This window comes from Gambusia affinis, linkage group LG17 (genome assembly GCF_019740435.1).
Source record: "Gambusia affinis linkage group LG17, SWU_Gaff_1.0, whole genome shotgun sequence".
NCBI classification, from domain to species: Eukaryota; Metazoa; Chordata; class Actinopteri; order Cyprinodontiformes; family Poeciliidae; genus Gambusia; species Gambusia affinis.
In genome coordinates, this window is record NC_057884.1 from 19,905,638 (window position 1) to 19,920,967 (window position 15,330).

General features: G+C 37.3%; 1 protein-coding gene and 1 long non-coding RNA gene across 3 annotated transcripts in view; both read left to right on the forward strand.

Moving 5' to 3' along the window:
• Positions 1–601: 601 nt before the first annotated feature.
• LOC122847140 lies at positions 602–1,640 on the forward strand. Its single transcript, XR_006373343.1, has 3 exons — positions 602–716; positions 801–908; positions 1,466–1,640. It is a non-coding gene; the product is annotated as an uncharacterized LOC122847140 (long non-coding RNA).
• Positions 1,641–3,530: 1,890 nt separating this feature from the next.
• Positions 3,531–15,330, forward strand: part of si:ch211-127i16.2 (probable flavin-containing monoamine oxidase A) — a 67,643-nt gene continuing 55,843 nt past the window's right edge. Inside the window, exons 1-5 of one of the 2 annotated variants that reach the window (XM_044144848.1) lie at positions 3,531–3,739; positions 3,819–3,906; positions 5,715–5,895; positions 6,207–6,321; positions 13,085–13,242. In XM_044144848.1, the coding sequence (XP_044000783.1) occupies positions 3,622–3,739; positions 3,819–3,906; positions 5,715–5,895; positions 6,207–6,321; positions 13,085–13,242 (660 nt within the window). In that variant the 5' untranslated portion in view covers positions 3,531–3,621. The remainder of the gene's footprint in view (positions 3,740–3,818; positions 3,907–5,714; positions 5,896–6,206; positions 6,322–13,084; positions 13,243–15,330) is intronic. The other variant, XM_044144850.1, reaches the window with a different exon arrangement.

Here is a 15,330-nt window from a genome sequence, read left to right on the forward strand (position 1 = left end):
CAACAGACACACGTAAGCAAATACATTGTTGGATAACCTTTTGAATCATTTTCCACATTCAGTCGACTCTGTTGCAGGGAATATGATCATCATTGAGTAAATTTCAGCCGCATGTAGGATTCACATGACATTTGCTCAATTGGATCCTTCAGGTACAGTCACAGTTTGTAGAAAGGTTACATCTCAGCAAAAAGAGCTCAAAATGATCTCATTGTACAAATGAACCATTAGTGGAAGGGTAAAAATATATATATTATGTGGGGAGAAACCGAGGGCTGCACAGTGGCGCAGTTGGTAGCACTGTTGCATGGCAGCAAGAAGGTCCTGGGTTTGATTCCCGGCCCGGGGGTCTTTCTGCATGGAGTTTGCACGTGTATGTGTGGGTTCTCTCTGGGTACTCCGGCTTCCTCCCATAACACATCCTGACCCCACTAGGGACATGGATGGATGGATTGACCAATTGTGTCCTGCATGCAACAACAATGGCTTGTTTGTCCGCAATATAGAGTTGTGTTGGGAGACAAATTTCTTTTTTTCTTTTTTTTTTTTTTTTTTTGCCGGATCATTTCCTGTGTTGCCCCAAACTTTCCAACTTCTTCAATAAAGCCCCGCCCCCAGCTCACAGTTTTACTTCCTCTTCCTCTCCACTGTGGCCGTGTCTTCTGTTCCGCGTCTCCCAAACAAATCAATGCACTTCTTCAAATCTGCATTACAAGGTGAGTCTTTTGTCATCATGTAGCAGCACAGTTTCATGTCTAAAACTACTAGTTGATTGCTTATTGAAGCGTTGTTTTTACCAGAATTGATGGCTCTGCTAGTTCAGAACTCCGCTGGGATTCCGCCATTATTAGCCCCGGGTCGCTATGTACTTACCATTGAGGTCAAGTACTCCTTACTCTGCTGAAAAGGTAAGTCAATTATTTTTAATAGAAGCCGAATTGTGGAAAAAGGTCTGATATATACAGTCAATTGTTGTTTGGTGCATCAGATAGATGTTTTGCGTGTTTTGGTACTGTTTGTATTGAGGCTAAAACGGGAATGAAGTTTGGTGTGATGGTAAAATCAATTGAACAGAATGCTGCTAAACATTTGGTTAGATTTAATATTACGCAGTATCTTTATTTTTCTTTCTATCTCCCTTTGCTTGAGTATTTTTAAAGAATTCATAATAAATTATTTTATTTTTGATAATTGATTGTTGAGATTTTTGAAAGTGCACTTTAAAATGACTTGAAATATAACTCTTCATGACACTTTTTTCGTTTGTACTTAAATTATAATTTATTTAATATTATTTTAAATGTGTCATGTTAAAATTATTGGAAATTTAATCATTGCATGTGCATTATATATGCATAAACCAATGCACACATTAAATGTCTATATTAATATTTATTTTCTTTACATGCTATCAAAGCAGTTTTGTTTTCTATTAAATTCTTAATGTGCATTTCTGACCTTTTAGGTTGAGGTTTTTTAATGGACCAGAATCTTCACCTGGATGTATTGATGGCGAACTCGACAATGGATGATGGACTAAGAAATGAATCTATTTTGACTCAACTAACTCTCTCGCTTGTTCTTACTGCTATTTTTGTCTTTTTTTGTACAACCACTTAATATATTTACTAAAACTGAAACCACTGCCTCCTGTTTTCATTCACACCTCAAGGCTCTTTTAAAGGACTCTCTTCTGATGCCCAACCTTTGTGTTACACCTGACTAAAATCATACAAAACAATGTGGAAGATTGGAAGACACTTAAACTTGAACATTTCCAAAACAGTACATTTAGCGCACAAATAACACAACCTTCAGTTGTCTGAAAATGAAGAGAGGTTTCATTTTCAGCATCACTGTGAAAGGAATCACTTCAAGAGAGGAAAACTGATGTTTCGGAGTGACCTGACCAAGATCCAGAACTATATTTGTGAGAAAAATCTGTGAGCCCACCTGAAAAAGGCTGTGGACAAGAGACGTCTTCACAATATGAAAAATTTTGAGTGTTTGCTTTTGGATTGAGGGTTGATACACTCACTGTGTGAAGGCAAGTGGGTTATCACATTCAGTTTACTTTCTTTTCTTTCTGACAGGTTTTAGTTTTAGTCCCAAGATATGTGGAAAAGAATTGGAAGTTATTTGTAATGCTCTCAAAAAGGGTGTGTGTAAACTTATACATAGTGATTTTTCTTCCTGTGTTTGACACTTGCTATGATGCAAAGCAGAGAAATACTGTCATTAAACAAGTAGGAATGGTTCTAAACTGGTGTCTCCTGACTTTTCCCCACCCGTTAACCTGTGCACTGTTTACAACCTCTACTGTTAATGTCTAATGAGCTAACTGATTATATGGTAAGTAGTAGTGCTAAAATATTGATAGTTGGCTGATCAGTAAAGATTGCACCTTTTAAATCTTGTTGCACACCAGCCGATCATGGATGCGCCACAGAAAAAGCAGCATGTGGAAACTCGCTGCGGCATTTAATGATGGAACGAGTCTGCTGCTCAAGATGCCAGGACTGAGCAGAACAAGCTGTTAATGTTACTCATGTGTTTCACCGCATTTCAGTCTCATGTATGTTCAGGTTAACGGACTCTACACAAAACTTAATTTTGTCAATGACTTTGCATCACATCATTTAAATCCTAAAAATTGCTAAGTGGGGATTTGATGGATTGGACTCGTCCTACGGATTTTAAATTGGATTGAGATCTGAAGAGTTTTAACCCATCAACTCAAAGTTGATTTTGTTCATTTCAAAACATTTCAGCTTTGTGTCGGAGCAGATTGTCTCACTGAAACAGGATACCTCTATTACTTCCTGTTAGTTTATGAAATGTTAGCAAAATGAGAATCTGAAACGTGAATTATTGTGTCTGCTGCCTGGATATTGAGCTGTTGGTATGTAATTACAGTCCGACTTCATTCAGAGGCCTCTTCAGAGACAGTGGAAGACTGACTGCTAGGGCATCTCCATCCATAATGACGCTTTTAAGATACTTGTCAATGTCGAATTTATTCATGTCACTTTTAAAAGTATATTTAAAACTGCACCAAAGTGCTTTGCAAAAATAACACAATAGAATGAGTTGGTGAAAAGAAAATCTAAAAATATTAAATAAAATAAAAATAAAAAAACAAAAAAACATCACAACAGAAACGTTACAGTATCAGGCCTCAATGAAATGGCAACAAATAAAATTTTAAGAAGCCATTTAAAATTATTTTAAATGATGTGGTAAAAACTATTTAATTTCCCTTTCAATGACTGAAATAGCTATAAAATGAACTGAATTGGATTGACCTGTACCTGTAATGTATATATATATATATATTTGTTTGATAGGCGTCTACTGTCAATACTTAATGACATAATAAACGTAACAAATCTCTCTAGCAGGTCATTCTTGATGTCACGTGTCATCCTCTTCATTTTTAAGACGAAAACTCCTCCCACGGTCCGAGTCCCACGGCGGCTGACCGTTAAGGATTATACCCACCGCTCCTGCAGAAAACTTTCAACCAATCAACGTTTCAGGTGTGTGAAACGTCACCTCGCATTAGTGACAGCTGTGTTTAACTTTTGGACCCACAACATTAGACTCACCTGAAGTTCCAACATGACGGCCGACATCTGGGACGTTGTTATAGTCGGAGCCGGGCTGTCTGGGCTCAGTGCGGCTCATCTGCTCACAAAACGGGACGCCAAGCTGAGAGTCCTGATCCTGGAGGGGAAAGGTCGGGAACTTTGCATCCTGGAGGAAAGTGAAGCCTTAAAATGTGTTGTTTACTTCATGATTGATTGTGTTTCTGTCAGATCGAGTGGGAGGTCGCACCGTGTCCTCTGAAATCCCAGCAGCCGACGGTGCTGATCGCTGGGACTTTGGAGGACAGTGGGTTGGAAGGTAATTAAAGCCACACATGAGACTATTTTTTTTTTCTTTCATTAATCTGTGCATAATTAAGTCGGAATAAAGATGAGATGATTTTAACACCTGCGAGCTGTCAGGGAGGTGTTTGTCTCCAGTTTCCTGGGAGCATTAGAACAAGATGAGAGGTGAGCTGCTAATAATAAAACCCTTGAAAACTCCGAGTGGGGATTAGGAAGGATCAATATCCATCACACAAATAGATTAGACTCATAATTGCTCATTTATATAAGAACTCTTGACTAAGGATGCTGAAGATGATTCTACGCTTTCCAGATGTATTTGCAATTAGTGTGATCTAAACAGTTAATTTATTTTAGGAACTCCGTTTAAAAAGGAAAACTTTTAAAAGTGTGAATGATGAACGACAACAAGAACACTGACTGAATACGGTAACGGTATGTCATGGCCCAAGCAATCTTGGGGATTACAAAAGATAATCTCTAAAGGTAGCCGTTCAGTTCTTGTGTTCAGGCAGATTAATTGAAAATTGAGTGGAAGGAAAATAGGTTTTGTTGGAAAAGATTCAGAACATTTTTCCTCATCTCATATAGCATTCCTGCTGTGTTTTGCACATTTGTACTGTTTGCTTACTTCTAGTTCGCCACTTGTAAATGGCAGTATGTTTTTAATGCAGAAATATTCATGCATGTTTGAATAAAAAAAAAAAAAATCCTACTTGGTTACACATTTCTTTGGAATGAGTTGTCTTCAACTCATTCCCATTTTGTTCATTTCATTTTGAAGAACTGTAAAGTACTTAATGTGCTCTTTCTATAGAGTAAGTTATTCTTAATTTACTTTTTAAAAATGTTATCTTTCTCTCATGCTTTGGTTCCCGGCTGTGGCCGAGAGGGACTTTTATCTTCCACCAAACTTTCCAATATTTGTACTCTTTGAACTGCCAAGCTTTTACTGATGCTTTTAAAAGAGTGACAACTGTACAACTACCCTATTGTTTAGGCCTTAAAATAACTTAAACAGTTTATTTGTGCTGGTTTCAATTGTCTGTAATCCAAAATAATCTAAATTAACCAAAAACAAATGTGTAAATATATTTTCACCAAATCTTCCAAACGATATGGGCTTTGCTTTTTGATCACTGAAACAAAATGAATCATTAATAATATCTGAATCTTATAACATGCAGTCTCCACAGTGGAACTTGGTGGTGGCAGTATCATGGTGTGGAGATGTATTTTTTGGAACTGTGTGACGTTAAATACAGTGTCGGTCTCAACATACAGAATTTATCTCAAAATATGTTTTTGTGTTGAGTTGATTATTGAAAATGTTGGAGGTGCTGTAAAAGTTCTGACTCAGAGGGGCTGAATTCAACCTTACCATTCTTTACTTAGTTAAACATTTTATCTTCCTTCCACCTAACAAATTTTCGCTACTTTTTGCTGGCCTGTCACATAAAATCTCAATAGAACACATACACTTGCAAAATGATATGTGAAAAGGGAATTGAATGACTTTGCAGGGCTTTGTGACTCCGTCTGTTTGTGTCTCGCTTGCAACTGATTTAGCCTTCAACATGTTTCAAGATAATCGGACAAACAGATGTCAGAAAAGGACATTTCATTGAAAACGGCCTCACAAAGTGAAGGATGTTGTATGCAGAGATTCAACTCTCTTACAGTAAACGTGGTTGTATTTTTCTGTTCTTTTAATTTATCTTTTTCTACCCAGCTTTAATCTGTTTTTCTGGTTATTCAAGGATTTACTTTCATGAACACTCATAACGTTTTTTCATTATTATTATTTTTCTTTCTGCACAGCACACAAACACACATTATGGAGCTCATAGAAGAGTTGGGGCTAGAGTTGTATCCTCAGTTTAATGACGGGAAGAAGGTGCTTCACCTGGGTGGGCCCACTTCCAGAGTGAGAACCTACCGGACCAGCATCCCTGCTCTGTCCCCGCTGGTGCTGCTGGACTTCACCCAGATGCTGTGGAAGGTGAGAGTCAAGAAACGCAACGTTTTCCCCTGAGTAAAACCCCAACACCCCAAATTCAAACCTTGAGAGGTTCATATCTGGGAATGTTACTGTCACAGTTGTGACAGTAGCAGAGTGAGTTCTTTGGACTGACGAGTTCATCACATAACAAAGTACCACAGCAGCTCCGGTCTGGTTCAGACGCTTTAGAGCAGCAGTGTGACATGGTGCAGCCGCTGGTCGTTCCTCCTCTTCTGTCCGTATCGATGTGTGTGTTCTGTCTTCAAGGCGGTGAACTGTCATGTCAGGCTCTGATTATACGCTGTTCTCAGTTTGACAGGCTGTGCAGAACCGTGTGTGTTCATGATCCACTGAGGACCCCCAACGCGGCGGAGCTGGACAGCATGACGGTGCACTCGTACATCGAGCAACACGCTTGGACTGAAGGTGAGTTTCAGGTCCACTATGTCTCACCTTCTCTCTTTTTAACGTAATTAGTGGTTTTTAAATGAAATGCAAATCATCTGCGCCGGTATAACTTTACACAGGGCGTAATTTAAAATCAACATTTTTGAGCTTTATGTTAGAAAGTTATTCCCTCATCAAAAACATAACTGGATTGTTGTTTTTGATTCCTTTGTGCATCTTGAATTTATGAACTACTTCTCAGTCCAACGCTCATAAACGGCATTTTGAGAAGCATTGCTGTGATGATGTGCTGAAAGAGCAGGGTCTTCTTAAAGAGACAGAGGCATCAATTTTCAAAGTCAAATTTCTTTTAAAGTTGTATTCTGTCTGTCTGTCTGTCTGTCTATTAGTATGCCAACATTAACAATTTATTTCAACATTGAATTAAGCAACATTGTTGTGTAATCACATACAAATTTATATGCCATTTTGCTTTTTCCCCTGTTACTTTGATTTTCTTGCAATTATCAACCAATCCAACTCTTTTTTTTTTTTTTTTTTCTTTTTCTTTTTTACTTGGGTTATACAGCCCAAACAAAAGGTGTTTTGATCTCTAGAGAGATCAAAACACCTTTTAATGACTGAGTTATTTGAATAAAGAGCTCTGGATAACAGGAATGTAAATAAAGTCTGAATATTACTGGAACTCCCCAACATTTAAAATCTGCAGTCTGAATCTGCAATGGGAAGTCCCAGACAAGGTGAAAAAAAAAAAAAAGAAAGAAATTACATGTCACGGTTGCTATGCCAACATGTTTTTACATCCAGAAAGTTTCTTCGTTTTTATTTTACTGCCTTTGAGTTAATTGTGCAGCAAGCAGACTGGAGATTAAGATGTTAAGAACAATAAATGTGATGGAGAGAATGTAAAAATCACATTTCCACTAAAGTACAGTGGCTGTAAAAATTAAAAGATTCTTCTGAAAATAGAACTTGATAGAAATGTTTTTCAGTAAAATACAGAAATATTTAGCTTATTCTTTAACATAGCCAGATGAGAATAAACCATCAACCTGCAGGTTTAATAATACCAAGTTTTTGTTTTCACTAAACCATTGAAAGGAAACCGCCAGTATTTACTTTTTTTGTATGTTGTTTGGGGAAAAGTTTGATGTTTAGATGGAGATGCACCTCGTATTTGCTGTAGTTTACATGCCAGGCCACTAGGCGGCACTGCAATGTTAGCATAAAGTCAAAAAGTCCTTGCCCTTTTCACTCTTAACTTCTACCTCACCTGCTTCCACTTCATTTAGAAAATAGTAACCCGTCTCCGATGAACCAAGTTCTCATGTAACACATTTACATTCCTTATCAGAAGTTGTTAAATTTATAAAGTTAAGAAGCCCCTGCAGAGTACTTTACATCATCATCCCAAAAAGTTTCACTATAAGACCCGGTTTCAAAAAGTACCAGAGACTCCGATCAGTGGAGATGTTAGTAAGCGGCTAAATCACAACAAAACTATAATGGTTTTTCTGAAGAGCAGCTTAGTGTAAAAGGGGCATAAGTCAAATAATATCACATCAGTCCAGGTGTATTGTGTGAATCTGGTTGCCCCGGTGACCCAGATAAAGGTTACCATCACAGTATCTCATCTCTAGTGAATTCCTGCATTTCTGCATGAATGTGATGGATAATGTGGGTGTTGCTGCTTTTCATTAGAACCAATAACTCCTTCACCTTCTTATTTTGCCCCGTTTTCAGTGGCCATATTTCAGTAAGGCGTTATTAGCGTTTTCTTTAGTCTTTTTATACCCAGCCTGATTTATAACACTGGCTTCCAAAGTAGATGACGGACTGCCTAAACGTGAATCCAATTACATGTTCAAGGCTGCACTTTTAGAAGCTGTGTTATCCCAATGCTAATTCTTGTGTCTTTTTCTCTGGCACCCAGGTTGCAATAAACTCTGATTCAGTTATACTAAAAATACTGTTAGCATAAGGATTGCTAGCGGTGTTAAGACCGCTCTGTTGTCTGGTCCAACATGACAGTTGGGTAGTGTGTTGCTCCAGTCTCTGTGGGCTGTTTCAGGAAACACCAAGCACGCCATGGCCCATCTGTACATCTGTCGTACTAATCAACAGTTTCACCCGAGGCTGTATAACCCAACATACATCCTGCAATCTGCTGTAGATGAAGCAGTGTCCTTTGCTCTGGAAGAAGACTGGATTCCTCCTGCCACTTTTTTTCCCACATTATTCAGCAGTTTTTAGTGCTGCTCATGATTCCATTTCAGAGACAACCGAATGAAGCAGATTTTATTTTCACATTTTGCCTGGTTTGCTTTAAAAAAAAAAAAAAGTTAAATTTTAGCAGTTTTATAGCAATCTTGATGGAAAAAGTAGACATTTTTGCCGTGATTCACAGTGACTAATGTACAGAATTAAAAATTTGGATAGAGATTTGAGATGCATGAAAAAAGTGAGAAATTCACACAGAAATAAAAAATTTGTTGTCAAACCTTTTGGAAATCAACAGTAGATTGATTGCACATGGTGAATAATTTCAACCCTTTAATCCTTGTCATTTTGATGATTATTGCTTACAGGTTATAAACCCCCAAAAATCAATGTTTTTTAAAACCTAGAGCCAATTAACATCAATTTGGCAAAGGTTTTCTGAACCATCTGAACTTGAGGCTTGTGGGCCAAGTCCAGCTCCCCATAGCTTTTTATGTGGCCCTCTATATTCTAGAGTAAGCACTAAGTGTGCTTGAATACTATTGAATAATATTATTAAATCAAATCAATGCAGTTTTCATCTGTTTACTGCCAAATTATATCAATCGGTCCCTCCAGTTTCTTTAGAATTATCACTTTTTTGTGCTAATTCTGGGAGTTTTTGTAGATTTTTCTCAAAAAAATTGTCAAAAACTTTTACTTGTACTAAACAGCTGCCTCAGCCTTGATTGATGTCAGATTTTAGTCTATAATTTATACAGCGAGTAATAAAAAAGTTGCATTTACAGTCATAAATAAGCGAAAATATTGCAAATATTTCCGAATTAGTACCACAATCACTTTGATGTTTACTACAAAAAAACATCACAAAGTCATGAAGGGACTGAACAGATGTGACCAGCTTCATGGAAATGCTGGCTTCATGTTCCAGTTTGGATTTGGTGCCGGATCACACTGCCGGCGGTACCAAAATCTGCTCCAGTGACCACTGTGTGGCTTGACCTGATTCCAGTAGACACAATCTGTGGAGTATTGACAAGAGGAAGATGAGACGTCAAACCCGACAACACAGATGACCTGAAGGGCTGTCATGAAAGACACTGCGACTCCTGTTACACCTCGCCTTCCTTTCCCGCTCAATAGATGCAGTAATTTCTCCAAAATGAGGTCAAACTATTGAAATGAACATGATCAACCGAAGCCTGAAATTTCTCTTAAAAATGATTGTGTTCTGCACAGTGCATTTTTGAACAATCTAAAAAAGTAAAGGCGTTCAGGACATCACTGAAAAACACACACCGCTGTGATTTCAACAGAGAAATCAAACAAACCAGTAATAGGAAAACTACTAAATGTAAAAAACTAAACCAAAATGGGAAAAATAAACTGGAAAAGAAAAACACACAATGGATAATCCACAATATAGTTGGCTAAACTGTTGCTCATATTCAAGTAGTTGAGCAATCTGAGATGTTTCTATCATGAAACGTCCCAGTTAGCTCCATGTTCTCTCCAGTTTAGCATAATTTAGTACATCCTTTATCCATGTGGAATGTGATGGAGGTGTAGAAGATTTCCACCAGAGCAAAATCAGACATCAGAGCCAGTAGAAGCTTCTGGTTCACTCTTGTGGGAGCTGAGTGACACCGGGATTGTGAGAAAGCTATAGAATACAGATTTTTTTGTTTGCTTTTACTATTTATTGAGATGCATTTTATTCAGGTTTTCTATTCTTTCACTTTTATGTGCAGCTTTCAATTCAAACTAGTGGTTCTACGGAGTCCCTCGTATTCAGAACTGAGCATGGCACATGTTCAGGTGGCACGTCTGCACATGCTGTGACAAGCTGGGCATCTGAAGTGGGACCAGGAAGTGGCGTCTCTGTGATTTCTGGTCCATGCACAGTGTGAAGGTCCAGCTCTGACTGTTGCATTTGTTCTTGTGTGAGGCTCGTTCTTTACGCTTTCAAATCTGACAAGATAAGAAGAAAGATTTCATGACGCCAACATCAATTGAGAGGAATGAAACAATAATTGGGCAAAAATATCATGCATTAGTCCATGACTGATCAGAATTAATTTCTGGGTATTTAATTTATAATAAGGCAATAGTTTGCTACTAAATAAAAATATTTTCTTAAATTCATTCATCAAATTCCTGTCACTGCGTAATCTGATCCTAAATACATATTGCAATGTACAAGGCTTGTACTTTTTCTTTTCAGAGAATTTAATGGTTCCACCCAGAACCTTTTTATTTGTGTGTTTCTGATGGGTCCTTAAATCTGATGCACATCCAACATTTGCAAACAATAGCCTACAGTGCTAGGTTATCACTGCATTGTAGCAATAGCCTAGCATTGTGTCATTTTTAACACAAAAACAGACATAGAAATAAAACACAAAGCAGTAATGATATCTTGGATATCTTAGAAGATATTTTGACACAATGTCCCATTGTCTTTTTTATTTTCACTAATCTGACGGTTGAATAACATTAATAACAGATTAAAAGCTATAAAAAAAAATTAAGTTTTATGCAGATTCAACAATTTAGCAGCAAAAAAGATTTTTGATTTGAAAATGTTGCTGTTTTTTATGTAGTTTTCAATTAAAAAGCGATTAACTGCAGTTAATTGGTCACAGACCCTGAAATTAACTAAATAAAACATTTGCAGGTATAATTTGTTTTCTTGGTGTCTTCTGTGTTGAAATCTTTTCTCAACATGGACAATATATTTACTGTAGCCTTACAGGCCTAAAGATACAAAACTGAAAAAAATGACCATTTAAAGTTATTCTTCTTAATAGCACATCAGAAATTCATTTAGACTTTTTCTCTTAATTTCTTATTGAACCTTGCAAAAACACAGCCAGGGCCTTTCTTTTAATTTATCTATATGACCTATTAAACCTCTGAGTGCAGCACCATTGTGAAATATGGACAAGGACGTCACATGCATGTCCTCGATTCATGGAGGCGGGCGTGAAAATCCTGCATGCTCATATTGAAAAGATGAAGAATAAAATTAGACAGTCGATGACAGGAAAAACTCAGTGAAGTTAAACTAAACATGTTTACTTTCATGTGGATTTGGAAGAATGCAAATTAATTTCTAATTCAAAAACATTTTATTAATCCCAAAAGGAAATTAAATGTTGTAACTCCTTAATTTAATCTTCAGATTATTGTATAGTGGTGGCTGCTGCCATGAAAGATTTCTTGTAGCGGTCTGTAATTCAGCGAATCTGAAGAAACCTCTGACTGAAGATGCTCTGTTCTATGAAGACGATGGTCAGTTTTGTCCATAATTTTCTTGATTTTATGAAGAATCCTTCTTTGCATCATCCTCTACAGAGATGATCCAGCTGACAGGAAATGTTCATAAACCACTATGGGCGACAATGTGGAAACAAGCAATGAAGAGGAGAAATATGTTCCAATATATTTATAGATATCTTAGCAGAAGTCTTTTGTATTTTATTTTTGATTATTTAACATGCTATCTCGGCCGTCAAAAAGATCACATAAACATCCACTGTTTTATATACTACATCAAAAACACAGGACATAATTTTGTTTCTTTTGCATTGGCAACTCCAGTTCTGTTTGCACTACAATGAGCTGTATATTGTGATTACTAATGTTTTCATTTGCAAACACTTTCTAGCTAGCTTGTTCAAGCTGGTCGATGTGATTGCTGGCAGCAATGGGAGATGTTGTGATTGCAGTTTGTTCTACATTCAAAGGCAAATTTCACATTTAAATAATGATTTGGGATGAGTTTTACTCAAACTTTGTTTGTTCCTGACGGGAAATGAGACAGGTTGTCCTCAAAAACCCTTAAAAAGTTATTTAAGTGAATCTACCTGGCCAGCTTTTTGCATGTTATTGACGACGAGTTTCAGATCTTTAATGTCAGAAGTCTCCTTGTCTTGCTCCAGTTGAGACTCGGATTGGTCACTCCAAAACATTGATGTTAATTCTACTCAGAAGAAACATATTAGTTAAGTTAATACTATTTTAAACCTTCCATGAGCGTTATTAGATTTGGGTTGAAGGTAGGAGCGAATTGTATTAACTTGTGTATAAAATGCACACTGACAAACTGGCTGTGACATTTAGTTTTCTACTGGGTGAACTACATGTTAGATTGTCTTTCCAGCTTGTTATGACAAGAAATGGCTGCTTTGATGATGCATCTAACAATGACAGACCTAAGTAGGCGACGTTCAGGAGAATTGTTGCTTCACTTTGTGCTGTTGGTATGTCTTCATTCTTGCTTGCTTGATGTGAGGAGACTTCTGGCCTTAGAAGTAGTAATCATATGTTTTTGTTAAAAGTAATGACTCTCTGTGGTGCTGAATTTATCGACTTCACAATGAAAAGAGACTCAGAAAGTGACAAGATGATTACAGGTAATGGTAGCCTCCTCAAGTGGAACAGTGGGTCTTTTTGTTGTGCTGTTTTTATAACTTATAAAAGTAAGTGGAGCTCTGTTATGGCAGGGAAATGGCTCAGATTACCGCTTGTTTTTTTTTTATCTGTTTTTGTGTGGCAGAACTGAAGGAGCAACTGGGAGTGTGCAGCAGGTCCGTCTTCGGCGTGGAGCCGTCCCAGATGTCCTTTCTGTTCTTCCTCATGTACGCTGCTGCAGCCGGAGGGCTCCTGGCGCTCCTGGAAAGCACTCCTGGTTGTGCTCAGGAGTTTAAGATAAAGGTATATCCCTCATGTCCTTCCGCTCAGACTCTGCTGCAGTTTTAAAAACCGGAGACGGAGCCGAATATCTCCTCTCTCAAGTTGAGCTAAGCCCGTTCATCACAGCCTGTTCTGGCCGTGCCATGACTCAGTGAACACGCAGCTTTTCTTTGGCCCTTAAACATTGAATTACAGCATCCCAACACCCCTGGCTCCAAACTTGTTGTGGATTTTTTGCTACTTTTCTCTGTAGTCCTTCAACATGAGACCAGTGTTTCCTCTGTAATCTGTTTTTGCGCTCTCACAAGCTCTCTCTCTCCTCCTACAGCGCTAAAGTGTAGAAATGGCTGAGAACCAGTGAGAACTAATGGATTAACAAGGTCATTCAGAAAATGGCAGCACAGCTTTTGGTTCAAATCTCCACAAAAGGCTTTTTTTTTTTTTTTTTTCCTTTCTGCGATTCCACTAGCAGCATTTTTATGATTTAATTCCTGATATGCTTTGAAGAAATAACTGTAGAGATGGAGATAGCCTGAGATACACCTCTACTGCTTCATCAATTTTATTTTTCTTTATGATGATTTTTATTGGTTAATCTGAAAATTAAGACATAGAAACACTTTGTTGTCATTCAGCTGCAGCATACCGAGGATAATTTAACAAATAAGAATGTATCAAAGGTACATATCATTTGATTTGACTCAGATTGTCTTAAGATTGCATAATCATCAAACATAAACATTAGGCTTTACAGATTTTAAGATTTTATCATTTTAAAATAAGTCTTCCAGGTTTGAATCAGCCTTTGAAGCCGGATCTGTGACTTTATTTCACCAATTCATCATTTACTTTGAAAAGTAAAGCTCATAATTGACTTATTAATTGCAAAATGAGGTATATTTCTGTTCATTCTGATGATTATTTCTCTTCTTGTTCTCCAGATTCCTCCCTCCGTCCAAAACATGACTGTTTAAAATAATTGTTTATTCTAAATTGCCCTGACAGATTGTCAACTTGTTCCTGTTGTAAATCAGTTGGAAACTTTGCTTCATGAGTAAAACGAGACTTGGAAACAGTTTGTTGTTGTGTGGCTATAACAGGTAACTCGTGTGGAGTTGGTGATTTTTAATTTCTATGTCCTGTTTGTGCGTTTTACCTGCGGATTGTGTTGAAAAGGATTCTGAATATAAATCACAAAAGTTTGTTTTGTTGCTGGTTTGTGTTTGAAAAAGATTATTATCAGAACTGGCTTGAGAAAACTAACTTCAGACGTCCTGATGGAGTTGAAATGATGGTTCAACACCTCTAACACTGCAGTTCAGTCAAAACAGACAGATTTATTGTAAAAAAAAATATATCAAGATTTCCAGCTGCTTTTTTTCACTGCTCCTTTGTTTTGCATAGTACGAAGTTTTTGACAGTTTTCTGGAGAAATCACAAGCTGACCCCTGCAGAGTAAAAACAGGAGCCAGAAATTAAACACCCGACTCTGAGCTGTTGCATCTAAATGAATCCAGAATCATAAACATCCATCTGCCTCAGCTTGACTGTTTCTGCCACCGAGCGACTTTAAACAAGTCAGGTTTAGAGTCAAACACATTTCAGCAACAAGGCAGCTCAAACCAACAGCAGTCATCAATTATGAAACAAGCAATAAACATTACGTTTGGTCAAAATCAGTTTTCTGGAATTTTGTTTCAGATTTGCAGTGCACAGAAACAAACATTTGTATCTGTTGCCTTATTGATCAGTTTTTATGACTTCTTCCAACTCGTCGTTGAATTCATCTTTACTTAAGTCTCCAACTTTTCTCTATGGCCGTTGTATTATTTTTAAGCGGATCAACATCCTTATTCTCTGGCAACTTTTTTGCTTCATTTTTTCCTTCCCTCTGCTAACCTTTTGTTGGTTTATACTTTCTCTTTATCGTAATTTTATCTTGATTGCTGACATGAACATGCATCCAGGCCTGCAACCCCTTAATGTAGCAAACAAGTGGAAAGAATTAGAGCACTTCAGATGATCAGTTTCTTTTATTTTACTCTTCATAGGTATATGTTTGAATAAAATGAACATGTATGTTTTATTCTATGAACTACTGACATGTCT